Source organism: Gracilinanus agilis, chromosome 1 (genome assembly GCF_016433145.1).
Source record: "Gracilinanus agilis isolate LMUSP501 chromosome 1, AgileGrace, whole genome shotgun sequence".
Classification (NCBI taxonomy): domain Eukaryota; kingdom Metazoa; phylum Chordata; class Mammalia; order Didelphimorphia; family Didelphidae; genus Gracilinanus; species Gracilinanus agilis.
This window is the reverse complement of record NC_058130.1, coordinates 766571990-766586666: the sequence shown is the minus strand read 5'-3', so window position 1 is coordinate 766586666 and position 14677 is coordinate 766571990. Positions and strand designations below refer to the sequence as shown.

The 14677-nt window shown below is 42.8% G+C and overlaps 1 protein-coding gene across 1 annotated transcript in view; it reads right to left on the bottom strand.

Annotated features, from left to right (window-relative positions):
• The window catches only part of CCDC60 (coiled-coil domain containing 60), a 73011-nt gene extending 59876 nt beyond the window's left edge, over positions 1-13135 (bottom strand). Inside the window, exons 1-3 of the mRNA XM_044685448.1 lie at positions 12975-13135; positions 8037-8144; positions 1949-2056 (exon numbers count right to left, since the gene is read on the bottom strand). Of these exons, the coding sequence (XP_044541383.1) occupies positions 1949-2056; positions 8037-8144; positions 12975-13135 (377 nt within the window). The remainder of the gene's footprint in view (positions 1-1948; positions 2057-8036; positions 8145-12974) is intronic.
• Positions 13136-14677: the final 1542 nt, after the last annotated feature.

Below are 14677 nucleotides of genomic sequence, written 5' to 3'. Positions count from 1 at the left end.
TATGGCTTTCTTTTGAGTGTGGGTTAGACTAGATGGCTACGGAGACCCTTTCCATCCTGGAAATTCTGTGATTCCATTGCTATTGCTATGCAATCAAGAGGATTCCAAGAAGTCAATCAAGCATTCTGGGGGAGGCTGCTGTGGTGAAGAGGGCATTGCTGACAGTCAAACAGGCAGGTCAGGCTTGGAAGGGCATCAAAACTCATCCCTGGAAAGGATGCTCTCCTTGATGAGATTGCAGAGTGAAGGGGGTAACTGAGGGCAAAGACTGTCTTTAAACTTCCTCTCTATCCCCAGCACTTAGTTCAGAGCCTGGAACATTTTGTTTTTCAGTCATTTCAGTCATGTCTGATTCTTTGTGACCCTTTTTGAGTTTTCTTGGCAGATACACTACTGGAGTAAGTTTTCCATTTCCTTTTCCTGCTCATTTTTCACATGAGGAAGCCAAGGCCAACAGGGTGAAGTGACTTGCCCAGGATCACACAGCTAGCTAGTTTGCCATTTCCTTCTCAAGTTCATTTTACAAATAAGGAAACTGAGGTTAACAGGGTTAAAGTGACTAGCCCAGGTTCACACAATGAGGAAATGTCATAGGAGAGATTTGAACTCAGGAAAATGAGTCTTCCTTGACTCTAGCCCTGGCACTCTCTGCACTATGGTGCCACCCAACTACCTGGCAATATAATAAGCTCTCAATCCATGTAGCCTAACTGATGAATTCCCGAATTTGGGGGCATTAAGTTTGCTTTTGGAGGAAGACGGAAATACAGCACTGAAATTATGAGTTATGAATTATGAAATTATGAGTCCATCTACTACTTTGCCTGTATCTTGTTTTTGTGCCTAAATATTTACATGTTTTCTCTTTCTGACTAAAGTTCTTTGAGGAGAAGAGCTTTAGAATTTTTTTAAACCCTTACTTTCTGTCTTAGAATCAATACTAAGTACTGGTTCCAAGGCAGAATAGTGCTAAGGGTTTTAATGGGGGTTAAGTGACTTGCCCAGGGTCACACAGTCAGGAAGTGTTCGAGGCCAGAACTGAATCCAGGACCTCCCATCTCCAAGCCTGGCTCTCTATCCACTGAGCCAACTAACTGTCCCTTCATCAAGGACCTCTTGTCTCTAGATTGGGCTCTCAATCTGAGCCACCTCATTGCCATCCCCCCCCCATCATGTTTTAATGGCTTATGACCATACTTATGACTATTGGGACACTTTATATCATTTTGGACTTTAAGGCTTACAAAATATTTTCCATGGGTTTTCTCACATCAACTGTGGGAGGTTGGTGCTATTATTATCCCTATTTTACAGATGAGGAAACTGAGACTAAGAGAGCAGTAAGACTTGCCTTGCTAGTTAGTGCCTGAGGTAGGATTCCAGGATTCCATCTCTAGCCTTCTTGGGTCTCTGTACAGCATATTGTTTGCACCCCCAAGTTAAAGAATGAAAGATAGTGATGAGGGGGAGATCCCCAGCTCCTGGGGGGAGTCGAGGCAGTTTTCTGGAGCGTTTTTGTTTCTGCCTTTCGGCTCCTTAAAGGTCTGGATGGACCAAACCCTTGATGGAAGTCTCTGCTCACACGTTGTGGCAGCCCATCAGTATTGTCGGGACTGTGCCCTACATCTTTCTGCAGCTGTTAATGAGTTTCGGTTATGCGCCATGCACANAAGAGGAGAAAGAGGAAGAAGAAGAAGAGGAGAGAAAAAAGAGGAAGAGGGAGAGAAAAGGAAGAAGAAAGAAAAAGGAGGTGAATAAGAGGAATAGAAGAGGAAGAGGAGGAAGAAGAGGAAAAGAGAGGAGGAAGGAAATAAGTATAAGGAGGAGAAATAAGAAAAAATGAAGAGAAAGAGAAGAAATAGAGCAGGAGAGACTGAGGAGGAGGAGAAAAAGCATGGCATATAGAAGAGGGAAAAAGAGAACCCCCTTTGCAAAGTCTGGAACCTACATTTCATTCCAACAGGTTATCACAGGTCTCATGCCATGGTGGTTGTGGTCGATGGTCAGCGCTTCCAGGAGCCAGTGGAGAGCACAGAGTTGCCGGAAGAGGGGTTCTCTGCCAAGACAAAGAAAAAAACCTGGTCACAATGAATCGAGGATAGAAAGATGACTGAAGCTCAGCCCCCTCGTTTTACAGATGAGGAACGGAAGCTTAGAGAATATTAAATGACTTGTCCAAAGTCATCCAGAGGGTAGAAATGAGCAGTAGGCCTTTCCCTTAGGCCCTCGGCTCCCAAATCCAGTCCTCATTTTTGCTGCACCAACGTGCTCCAGACTTTTTGAGGTTCTGACAAACATGTGCTGATGTGACTGTTGGCATGGATGATGCTTCTTTGGGAAGGCTGGCTGCTGCATCAAAGTTGATGTGTCCGCCTCCTATGGGAAGCCCTCCATGATGACCCTCATTCTCAGAGTTCTCTCCCTTCCTTGATGATCTTTGATTTAACTCAAAACACTTAAGCCCCTGCTGTGTGTCAGACAGATGGCAAACCACTCCAAGAAAACCCCAAATGGAGTCATGACTGAAAGGACGGAACAACCAAACAATGTATGTTAGCCACCGTGCTAAAGACTGAGGATGAAGAGAGAAAAATTAAACCAGTGTTGGCTCTCAGGAAACTTATGTTTAGTTGGGGGAAAGCAGTCATCTTAGGCTTGAAGCTGGAAGGGACCCACCATCTCACTTGGGGAAACTGAGGCAGAGGAACAAAAGTCACTTGCTCAAGATCATACAGGTAGCAAGTGGCTTGAATCATTTGAACCTTTGATTCCAGTCCCAGTGATATTTCCATGAAAGCATGCTGCCTTATCACTAAAGATGGACAGCTGGAAGGGACTGCAGAGGCCATCTAGTCCAACCCCTTTCATTTTACAATTAAGGAAACTGAGTCCAAGAGAGGGGAGGGGGCTTGCCCTGGGATCACCCAGCTGCTAAATGTCTGAGGTGGGATGTGAACCTGAGACCTCTGACTCCAAATGCAGTGCTCTATTCCCTGAACAGCACTGTCTCTGCAACAAATATTGATGAGTAAATTAGAAATATGTACAAAGTAGGAGCAGTTGAGTGGCTCAGTGGATAGAGCACCAGGCCTAGAGTTGGGAAGTCTTGGGTTCAAATTTGACCTCAGACACTTCCTAGCTGTGTGACCCTGGGCAAGTCACTTAACCCCCATAACATAACCCTTACCACTCATCTGCCTTGGAATAAATACTTAGTATTGATTCTAAGATGGAAGGTAAGGATCTTTAAAGACAAAATATATACAAAGTAAATACTCGAAGGGTAGGTGGTGCAGGGATTGGAGTCAGGAAGACTTGAGTTCAAATCCTACCTCATCCTGCGAAACTTCTCCAGGTTTTACCTACCTCATCTGTAAAATGGACTTGGACTCTAGTATGGGGCCAATAAAGTCAAGATCTCTGATAGGGGCCAGCAAGGGGGAAAACCCTGATTTTGTGAGAGTCCCACTGATTCAAACCAGTTCAAGGCCTCGTTACTTTCTAGTAAAGATGATCTTGGGTAAGATTTCTCCTCTCTCTGAACCTGCTTCTTTATCAAGGAGACCCTAGCATGGGAGAAGTGGGTGGGTACCAATGGGAAAAATTTCCCAACAACCAGAGCTGTCTCAAAACAGAAGGGCGAATCATAATAATAGTAATAATAAGGCAGCTAGGTGGCAGAGTGGATAGAACATCAGGCTTGGAGTCAGGAAGACCCGAGTTCAAATTTGGCCTCAAATACTTACTGGCTGTGTGACTCTGACCAAGTCACTTCACCCTGTTTGCCTCAAGTTTCCTTATCTGTAAAATGAGTAAAAATAAAAGGAAATTCCAATCCATATCCAGTGTCTTTGCCAAGAAAACCCCAAATAGGATCATGAAGAGGAGGACGTGACCGAACTGACTGAATAACAACAACAAAATAATAATGGAATGAAAAGCAGGCATTAAGTACTTCCTATTGAAATAATTCACTTATTGATTCTCACAACAACTCTGGGAGGGAGAGATTATTATGATCCCCATTCTATAGATGAGGAAACAGAGGCAAATAGGGGTTGCTCAGGATCATATGGCACCTAAATGTCTGAGAAGGAATTTGAGGTGACTTGTCTAGGGTCACACAGAAAGTAAGCACTAGACACAGGATTTGAACCCAGGGTCTCTGTCTTCAGAGATGGCACTCTCTTCATTATATCTCAGGAGCTAGTGAGTTCTCCTCCCTCTCACTGGGCATGTCTTCATGCAAAGTTGGTGGCCTGGCCATCAGGGAGGTGGCAGGGGGAATTATTCTTCAGGTCTAGGTCAGACAAGACAGTCTCTTTTAGCTCTGAGTTTCCATGATGCTTGCAAAATAAGAATCAAGGACTGGGGATATCCAGAGCAAGGGAAAGGGTGAAAAAATAGGAAAGAAACTGGATTTGCAGGAATAGGACCTGGGTTCAAATCCTGTTCTTGTTTCATTTTTGGGTGATCTTGGATAAGTCACTTCCTATTCTGCCTCAAACTTATTTTCTGTGTGATTCCCAAGCAAGTCACTCTTACCTTGGGAAGCCTGTTTTGTCATCTGTAAAATTGGGGCAATAAGGACATCTACTTCCCAGGGTTACTTCAAGGACCAAATAAGAACAAGTTCCTTGGATTCCTCAAGCCCTAGTTTCCCAATCAGTCAAAATGAGGGGGTTGGACTAAATTTTCTCTAAGGTCCCCTTCAGCTCTAGAGGTCTGTGATTTTATATAATCGAGCAGCCATAAGCCAGAGGCTGCCTGCCAGCCTGGTACAGGGCAGCAAACCATGAATCACCAAGGATAGGGTTAACAGTCCGGATGCTCCTTACTGGAAACAACTTTAGCATCTTTCCAACCAGCCCCCAGTTCTCCCCCAATCCCTGGGGACAACTCCCTGTCTGCTAACGGGAAAGGTTTGCCCATTATGAAGACTCGGAAATTGTTGTTTTCTGGAAGCAGTATCTTCAAAAGAGATCAATATTCCCAGGTTCATGGGTTTTCCACACCCAGGAGGAGGAAGCTGCCCTTCCCTTTGCCAGGAAAGTTAGTTGGCGATTCTTGGTACCAGCGTTAGCTCCGAGGGTTAGTTCTTCATGGATGAATTCTATAAGGAAGGTCCCACTAGAGTCACCTGGAATGGGAAGACACACACACAAAGGCTGGAAGTTTTAAGTGGGCTTGGGAGCATCCACTTCCAGGGAGCTGTCCAAAACATGAAGTCTGGGATGTTCAACCTTTATGGAGTAAGTGCCTCTTGGAAAAACTTATCAGTTGTACAGAAGGCTGACTCTGTGAGTCAGAGGCTCTGAGTTCAAATCCCACACCTGGGATGCTTATTAACTCATGTGTGACTTGGAGCAAGTCACTAACACTCCCTAGGTATCAGCTTCCTCCTCTGTAAGATGAGCGGGCTGGATAAGAAGACCTCCAAGATCTCTTTCAACTCAGAATCTCTTGACCCCAAGACCCTAAGTCACTTTAGTCTTTCTGTGCCTCAGTTTCCTCATTTTTAAAACAAAGGACTTGGCCTGAATGGCATCTGCCATCTCTTTAAATACTGGACCTGTGAGTCTAAAGAACTTTCCTTCTGCAATTTCAGTTTGCTTACCTGTAAAATGGGAGAGTTGGGCTCGATGGCCTCTGAGGTCCTTTCCAACCCTAAATAGAGGAACCTGGGAATAACTTGACTATATCCAAGAACAGCAGAATGGGTGAGGACTGATAAGATTTCATCCCAATAGAAAGAATCCCCAAATCTCAGAAATGGAGTAATTTATTAAGTACCTACAATGTGCCAGGCACTCTGCTGAGGATATAAAGAGAGGTAAAAGACAATTTAATAGGGAAGACAACAAGCCAATAATGATGTTCATCCTTCAGATCTGAAGAAGACCAGTGGCATCATGGCGTGATGTCTTCTTGACTTGCTTATGAATTGAATTTAAGTGAGGCAGAGTTACCCAAAATTGCCAGCCTCACTCTCTCTCCCAGATTCATTGAATCCCATTGGCAGGATAAAAGTTAGGATGATGGTGATGGCTCCGGTGCTGTGGATGACTTCAATTAAGATCAAATAATTATGTACAGATAAGCTCTAGAGAAGAAATCTTTGTGGCCATCTCGTCCAACCTGGGTCTGAGAACCCCAACATAGTGGTTATCCAGCTTCTTCTTAAAGACCTCCAGGGAGGGGGAAAGGCACTCCTTTCCATTTTTGTACAACTCTTCCAAAGAACAACAGGAAGTTCTTCCTAGAGCAGAGCCAAAACATGCCTCCCTTTAATTGACTCAGACCTCAGATTTAAACATGGAAGGGACCTTGGAGGTCATTGAGTCTCCAATTCCCTCATTTTAGAGATGAGGCAACTGAAACCTAGTGAAATGACTTGCCTAGGATCACACAGCTATTATGTGTTTGGGATAGAGACTAGACCTGTGTTCTTCCTGATATAAGACCTCCAGATAAGGAAATTCCTTCTAGCAACTCAGGTTGGTGACTTTCTTTAGCTTATAATCTTAGAGCAGAGGTTCTTAACCTGGGATTCCCAGGTTATGACCCAAGGAGATCTTGCACAGATTTCAGGGAATCCATAAATAATATCAACAAAAACTACATCTTCCTCTATCTACACCGCCCTCTCCTTCACCCCCCGCCCCACTAATTTCTACCTGAAATCTAGCATTTCCTTCAATGATTTGAAAACATGATTCTGAGAAGGGGTCCACTTAGGTTTTCCCTTATTGCCAAAGAGGTCCAAGGACACAAAAATTGTTAGGAACCCTAGTTTTAAAGAGTTACCTGGGAGTAGCTAGGTGACTCAGTGGATAGAAAGCCAAGTCTAAAGATGAGAGGTTCAAATCTGACCTCAGACACTTCCAAGCAAATAACTTAACTCCCATCGCCTAGCCCTCACTGCTCCTTTGCTTTTTAATTTAATTTAATTTAATTTTAAACCCTTACCTTCCATCTTGGAGTTAATACTGTGTATTGGCTCCAAGGCAGAAGAGTGGTAAGGGTAGGCAATGGGGGTCAAGCGACTTGCTCAGGGTCACACAGCTATGAAGTATCTGAGGTCAGATTTGAACCCAGGACCTCCCATCTCTAGGCCTGACTCTCAATCCACTGAGCTTCCCAGCTGCCCCTGCTCCTTCGCTTTATAACTAATACAGAGCTCTGATTCTTTTTTTAGTTTTATCTTTATTTTATTTTAATAACAACTTTATGCATGTTTCCCAAAGTTATATGATTCATGTTATCTCCCTCCCTTCTTCTCTCCTCCCTCTCTCTCTCCCTCTCCCCCAAGCTCTAATTCTAAGATGGAAGGTAATGTTTTTTTTAAAGAGTCACCACTGAGAAGTTAAGTGACCTGCCTAGGGTCACACAGCTAGCCTGTATCTGAGGTAGGATGTGAACTCAGTTCTTACCAATTTCAAGATCAGTTGTCCATCCACTGGGGCAATGCATAGAAGTGCCAGGCCTAGAGTCAGGAAGACTTTTCTTCCTGAATTCAAATCCAGCATCAAAGACTTACTAGTTGTGTGACCTTGGGCAAGTCATTTCACTCTGTTTGCCTCAATTTCTTCATCTGTCAAATGCGTTGGAGAAGGGAATGGCAAACCACTCCAGTATCTTTGCCAAGAAAGCCCCAAATGGGGTCACAAAAAGTTGGACATAATGGAACACCTGAATAACAACATTCTATCCGCTATTCCACACTGACTCTCAAATTAAGAGGTGAGGACATTTTTTTTTCTTACCTGATACTGGAAAAAGATTCCCCACTTTGATACCCGGCTTTGTAAATAACTGATAGCCTCAGTCATACCCCCCACCCTTCCCATCTTGTTTTAAAATTCAGCCTCTGCTTTTTCTATCATTTCCATAGAGCTAAACAGCTTTGAAGTTTCCAGGTTTTCTCTCCTTTTTGAGAAGATGGAGGGCAGCCCACACATTACCGTGCTTACCCATTTTACTTTGGTTCCTGCTTAGAAAAGAGTAAGAAAAAAGAAAAGGCAAGGGAGACTCACACGTGTGATTCGTCCATTGTGGATGAGACCAGACAGCTGTACACCGGGGTGAAAGGCCGTAGAATCATATCCGGCATCCCTTCTACCCTTTTCACTCCACTATAGAGGCTGTGGGGGAAAAAGGGGGAGCCTTAACTCATGGACATTGAATTACAATTCCAATAGGCTTATTCCTTTTTTCTCCTTGTCTAACATTCTTCACTTAGACTTCTGTTCATCTGGGAGTGGCTAAAAAGGTTTAAAAATATAGGTAGAAAAGAAAGAGTCACAGATTTTCTTAGGAAAAGCGTTGAAGGGGTATTTCTCATAGATCGAGATTATTTAGAATGATGACTCTTACTTAGACCTCAAAGGGACCTCAGAGGGTATCTATTCTAACCCTCTCATTTTACAGAGGAGGAAACTGAGACTTCATTCTGGTACTTTCCCCTTGTTAATTATTATTATTTTTTTTATTCTGTACATGGCTTGTTTTGTTTATATATTTGTCTCCCCCATTAGATTGTGAGCTCCTTGTGGGCAGAGATTGTCTTTTGCCTCTTTGGTAGTCCCAGAGATTAGCCCAGTGCCTTAATAAATGTTAATTGAGAATGATAAGCAGGATGGTTTCAGAAAGAACTGGAAAGAGCTACATGAACTGATGCAGAGTGAAATAAGCAGAACCAGGGCAATATTATACACATTAACTGAAACATTGTGGGATGATCAAATGTAATAGACTTTGCTACTAACAACAATAAAATGATCCAGCACAATTCTTTTTTTTTTAATTTAAATTTTGAATATTTTCCCCTAGTTACATATTTCATGTTCTTTCCCCTCTCCCCCAAACTCCCATAACCCCCCTTAGCTGATGCACAATTCCATTGGGTTTTAACATGTATCATTGATCAAGACCTAATTCCATATTATTGATAGTTGGGCTAGAGTTATCGTTTAGTGTCTACATCCCCAATAATATCCCCAACAGCCCATGTGTTCAAGCAGTTGTTTTTCCTCTGTGTTTCTCTTCCCACAGTTCTTCCCCTGAATGTGGCTGGTTTTATTTCTCATAAGTCCATCAGCCTTGCTCTGGATCCTTGCACTGATGCTAGTAGAGAAGTCCATTATGTTCAATTATACCACAGTGTATCAGTCTCTGTGTACAACGTTCTCCTGATGCAGCACAATTCTGAAGGACTAATGACAAAGAATGCTCTCCACCTCTAGAGAAAGAACTGTTGGAAAAGGAGTGCAGATGATAATATATGATTTATCACTTGTTTTTTTTTTTTTTTTTTTTTTTTTTTTTTTTTTTTGGAATTGCTTGCCAACTCTGGGAGGAGGGTGGGAAGAGAGGAGGGAGACAGCATGAATCATGTAACTTTGTAAAACTTCTGTGTAGATTTATTATCCGAATAAAAGATAACATTTAAAAAAAGTTAATTGAACTGAACCTGGAGGGCTGAATTGACTTTCCCTTGGGCACAGAGATAGTGAAATCAGGACTCAAGCTGAAGACGAAAATTTAGAGATGGAAGAATCCTTAGAGTGCTGATAATTCAATGCTAACCCCTCATTTTATGGATGAATAAACCGCTACCTAAAAAGTAGAAGGGACTAACCTAAGAACGCTCAAGGAGGAAGCAGCGGTGGGATTTGAACCCAGGTACTGAGACCAGGAAGTTCGGAATGGTTGCATCTTATAGTTCAGTTAGTAATAATGGTAATAACTAGCATTAATATAGTGTCTGCTGTGAACCAGGCACAGTGATGACTGCTTTACAAATATCTCATTTGAACAGAGTATGTCCAGTGATAATGGGGTAGGATGAGGTTCTTTGCCATCCTGCTCAGTCTGGAATTATAAAATGTAGGAACTACTTCAGTTAAAGAATCCAGGGGTATTTTTCCTTGATTTCCCTTGCAGGGGCTTCCAAAAGACCCCTTGATGCTTTTCCTTAGTTACTTGAACATTTTTCCAGGGAATAAGAGCAGCCTCAGGCTAAAGCCCTTCCCTGGTCATTGGATGATCCTAGGTCTCAGAGGCCATCCCACTCTTCATTTTATACATGGGGAAACAGAGACCTAAAGCAATTTAGTGGCTTGCCCAAGGCCATAACACTATTAGTAAGCAACAGGTCTGGGATATGAAGCAAGATTCTATTAACTAAAAGCACTTTTTTAGTTGGACAGAATCTCCTCAGAAGACTGCAAACTGAGAAATTATACAAGGGCTTAGGAAGACTCTTGAGTCCTCTTTCCTTTTCTTCTCTTTCCTTGAATCTCCCTGCTCATCTCTTTCCTTAATTGTCCTCTTTTCTTTCCTCTTCTTGTCTTTTGTCATTTCTTCACCTCTCTCCTTTCCTCTTTCTCTCTCTTTCTTCATCCATCCTTTTAAAAATCTCCACTAACTTTATCTTAAAAAATTTAAGATTAATTGCTTATTTTTTGCATTCTTTTAATTTTTTCCTTGGGGTTTTGAATTCTCTCTCTCCCTCCCACCTCTCCTCCTCTCATTATGGAGGCAAGAAATGTAATATCAATTATACATGTAAATATATATTTCCATGTTAGCCCATGTGGCAAAACAACAAGAACAATAAAATAAAAAAAATGTGCTTCAATCTGCATTCAGACTCCATCAGTTCTCATTCCTCTTTTCTCCTCTTTTCTCTCTTCTGTCCTTTCCTCTCCCCCCACCTCATCTCCTCTTCTCTTCTTTCCCTTCCTCTCCCTCCTCTCCCACGGGTAGTGTCATCAGAGGCAGGACTTGAACCCAGTTCTCTTTTGATTCTAATCAGTCCTATACTCTTTCCCCCATGCCATCTTGTCTTAATAACTTTTTTCAAAAGTAAAATTTTTACTAATATTTTTTGTTTCCACATTGTCTGAATTTCTCTAAGAATTCCTTTCCTTCTCCTCAGACAGCCTGATATAGGTTTTACCTGCACAATCATAGCAGTATAAAGTTGGAAAAGTGCTTTGCCTTTTTCATATATAGGACTCAGTGTAGAATGATGGAGAGAGGGCTGGTTCTGGGATCAGATGACCTGGGTTCAAACCCCATTTTTGATTCTTCCTCCCTGGGTGAACCCAGGCAAGTTGGTCTAGCTTTCCTCCTCTATCCAAAGAAAGAATTGGTCGGTCCTCATGGCCTTTGAGAGTCTATCTTGATCTCCAATAAGCTGGCGATGGATAACCATGGGCCTTATTAGCCCTATTTTAAAAAATCCCTTCCCTTTCCTCATGGAATCAATATTTAGTATTGATGATGGATAACCATAGTCCTCACCTTCCATCTTAGATTCAATACTAAGTTTTGGTTCCAAGGCAGAAGAGAAGTAAGGGCTAAGCAACGGGGGTTAAGTGACTTGCCCAGGGTCACACAGCTAGGAAGTGTCTGAGGCCAGATTTGAACCCAGAAACTCCTATCTCTGGGCCTGGCTCTCTAACCACTGAGTCTCTTTTAGCTCTACTAATTAATTAGCTCTAATACTAAATATTAGTATTTTTACTGATGAGGAAACAGGCTCAGAAACAGATCATACGATATGCTCAGGGCAAGCCAGATAGGGTTAAAGGAGGGGAAGGGAGGGAGGTGGAATTGAACCCAGCTTCTCATCACCCCTCCAGACTACAATACTAGAGCCAAATCAATATTGCTCTAAGTGGAATTTACCAACTTTGAAAGTGATGAAGCTCTAAGTAAGCTACAGGACTGCCATCTGAACCAGGGGCTTGAGAGCGGATTTGTGTTCTCTAGTCCAGGATTAAAAACCTCATCCAAACACACCCACTGCTGCTCTCAGATCCATTAGGGAGCCTGGAGAGGACCTGCAATTTCCCCCCTCCGGCATCTCTGCCTCTTCGAGGAGAGGAGACAGAGGACTTGGCACACTTTCTCCCTTTCTTCAGACAAGGGGCCATCAGGTAGTTGATATCATTAAACAGCTAAGGCTCAGCGAGCTCCATCGAATCTGGGGCTCCCTGGCAGGATGCTGGCTTCATTTCCAGGAGCTGGAAGGTGAAGGTGGCCCCTCTATTAGCGGGGTGAATCTGTTAATGGGGCATTTGGGGTTTGGGCAGAGCAGCAGGGGTCAGGGTTGGCTCTGCATCCGTGACACTTCCCAGCCTCTTAGTTAATGAGCCTTGTCCATCACTCCTGGCTCCTTTCTCGATGGTGGCTCTGCCTCTACAGCCTCAGGCAGGGCACAGTGGGCTTCCTCAACCTGTATCTGATCTGCCTGGTGTTAGACTGATTTTGGGAAAGCATCAACTCTGTCCTTTACATTACCCTTGATCTCTGGCTGAGCCAGACCCAGAAGCTACCAAGGAGGTGGGATACGGCAGAGAAAGCGGCTGGACGATATAACGATAACTGATGATTCTATAATATTTTAAAGTTCGCAAAGAACTAAGTATCAGAGCTGACAGGGTTTCAGAGGTCGTCTAGTCCAACATCCTCATTTTACAAAGAAATAAATGACTTGCCCAAGGTCATGCTGATAATGTCAGGGGGCAAGATTTGAACTCAGACTCCTGAGCTGGTACTATTTTCCAGACAGTCTCATTAAAGCATCATCACATCAGTGATAATTCACATAAAGTGAAATTTCCCCATTTTTATGTATTCAATAGGGGGGAGAATTGGTTGGGCAACTAGAGGGTGCGGTGGATAGAGTGCCAGACTTGGAGTGAGAAAGACCTGAATTCAAATTCGTCATCGGATACTTGGTAGCTGTGTGACTCTGGTCACCTAATCCTGTTTATCTCAGTTTCCTCATCTGTCCAATGAGCTCAAGAAGGAAATGAAAAACCACTCCAGTATATTTTCCAAGAAAACCCCATGGACATCACACAAAGGGTTGGAGGTGACCGAACAACCAAAACCAAATAAAATCAATTCTAATAACTCTTTTTGAGAACATTAATACTAATGCCGCAGGGTCTACCTACAGCAGGCTAGAGTCACTGGGTTCGGTAGTAGTTATTCTTGCTGGCTGGAATTTGTTTCTTTCCTCCTCTTCTTTCTTTTTGTCCAGGAGAGCTTTTTTCCTCATTGCAGTTTCCGCCTTCAGAATATCAAAATATCCTTGACCCATCTTCACTGATCGCATCAAGTAGCTACATGGGAATAAGGAAAAAGTTTATTTGAAAAGGGAAGGTGGAGGAGAGGCATCTAGATGGAGTTGATGTCACCAAGCTTGGCTCAGACACTTACTGGTTGTAAAGTCATGAGCCTCAACTTCCCTGTCTGTAAAATGGGAACTACAATCTCTATACTTGGTATTCACAGGGCTATGAGAAAAGCTCTTTCATCTGAATGTGTTAGAATCCCTTTTCATCCAATTTCCTACTATTAGGACTTCTGGCCCTTTCCATCTACCTTGTAGCCAAATTCTCTCATGTGTGCTGCCTTCCCACAATTAGAATGTTGGCTAGCTCCTTTGTAGTAGGGATTGATTCTTCTACATCAGGACTTGACAAAGTGCTTGGAACAGAGTTAAGTTAATAAATGTTTTTTCATTCATTCATAAAGAACAGTGTTTTGTCATTGTGTGAATGCCAGGTGTGGGTATCTCTATGATTTTCTATCAAGGGAATGGTTGGGGGATTGGGTAAAATGAGGCAAAGCTTGTCCTTGTCACCCTCCCACTTTTCCTTACAACATCCCCTTGTCAGTCAGCATTCAGAATTGGAAGGGGCCTCAGGGACCCTCAGGATAGCAGAGATCTAGATCTGGAAGAGATCTCAGAGGACATCTATTCAAATTTCCTCCATCCTCTATTTCAGTGGTCCCCAAACTTTTTTGGCCCACTGTCCCCTTTCCAGAAAAAACATCACTTAGTGCCCCCTGGAAATGATGAAACTATTTATTGAACTCAGAATATAGAATGTAATACAAAAAAAGTGTGGGCATCACCACCTACCTGGATCACTGCAGCACCCACCAGGGGGCAGTAGTGCCCACTTTGGGAATCACTGCTCTATTTTATAGATGGCTTAGAAATGTTATGGGACTTGGCTGAGGTCACACAGTGAATATCAAAGGTGGCATGTTAATCCAGGTCTTCCTGACTCCATTTGGTTATATGGCCTCTCAGTGAGGTGACTAAGGCCCAGAGAAGCTGTTTAGCTTGCCTCAGGTCACACAGTTTATAAGCGGGGAAATTAGAATTTGAATCCAAACCCAGGATTCATTCCCATCTACCATACTATCTTTTCCCGGGCCGAGCTCTCCTCCACTCCCAGACATCGATTCTGTATCTCATTCTGGAAAGGTCTTATTCATAGTTGGCTGTGAGAGCTGGAAATTGATCCAATGAGAAACTAATTTCCACTATGACACTAAAATATGAACCCCATGAGTGGTTTAAAGTGTTATTTTTCAAAAAGGCATTTTTCTTTTTAATAGGGTCCCATAAAGATAGGCAACAATTTGAAAAAATCTTGAAGACCAGAAGTAATTTTCTCTAATGTTAGAATTTCAGATTGTTGAGGAAATTAGTTGTTGAATGGGGATGAGTAAGAGGTGAGGTTCTAAATGTCTGTCAAAGAAAATAGATGCCAGCATAACCTTTGTCTTGGTTGGGAAATGGAGATTCGGTGTGAAGGATCCAGAGGACACTGGCAGGGGAGAATCTTTCAATGCATTCTAA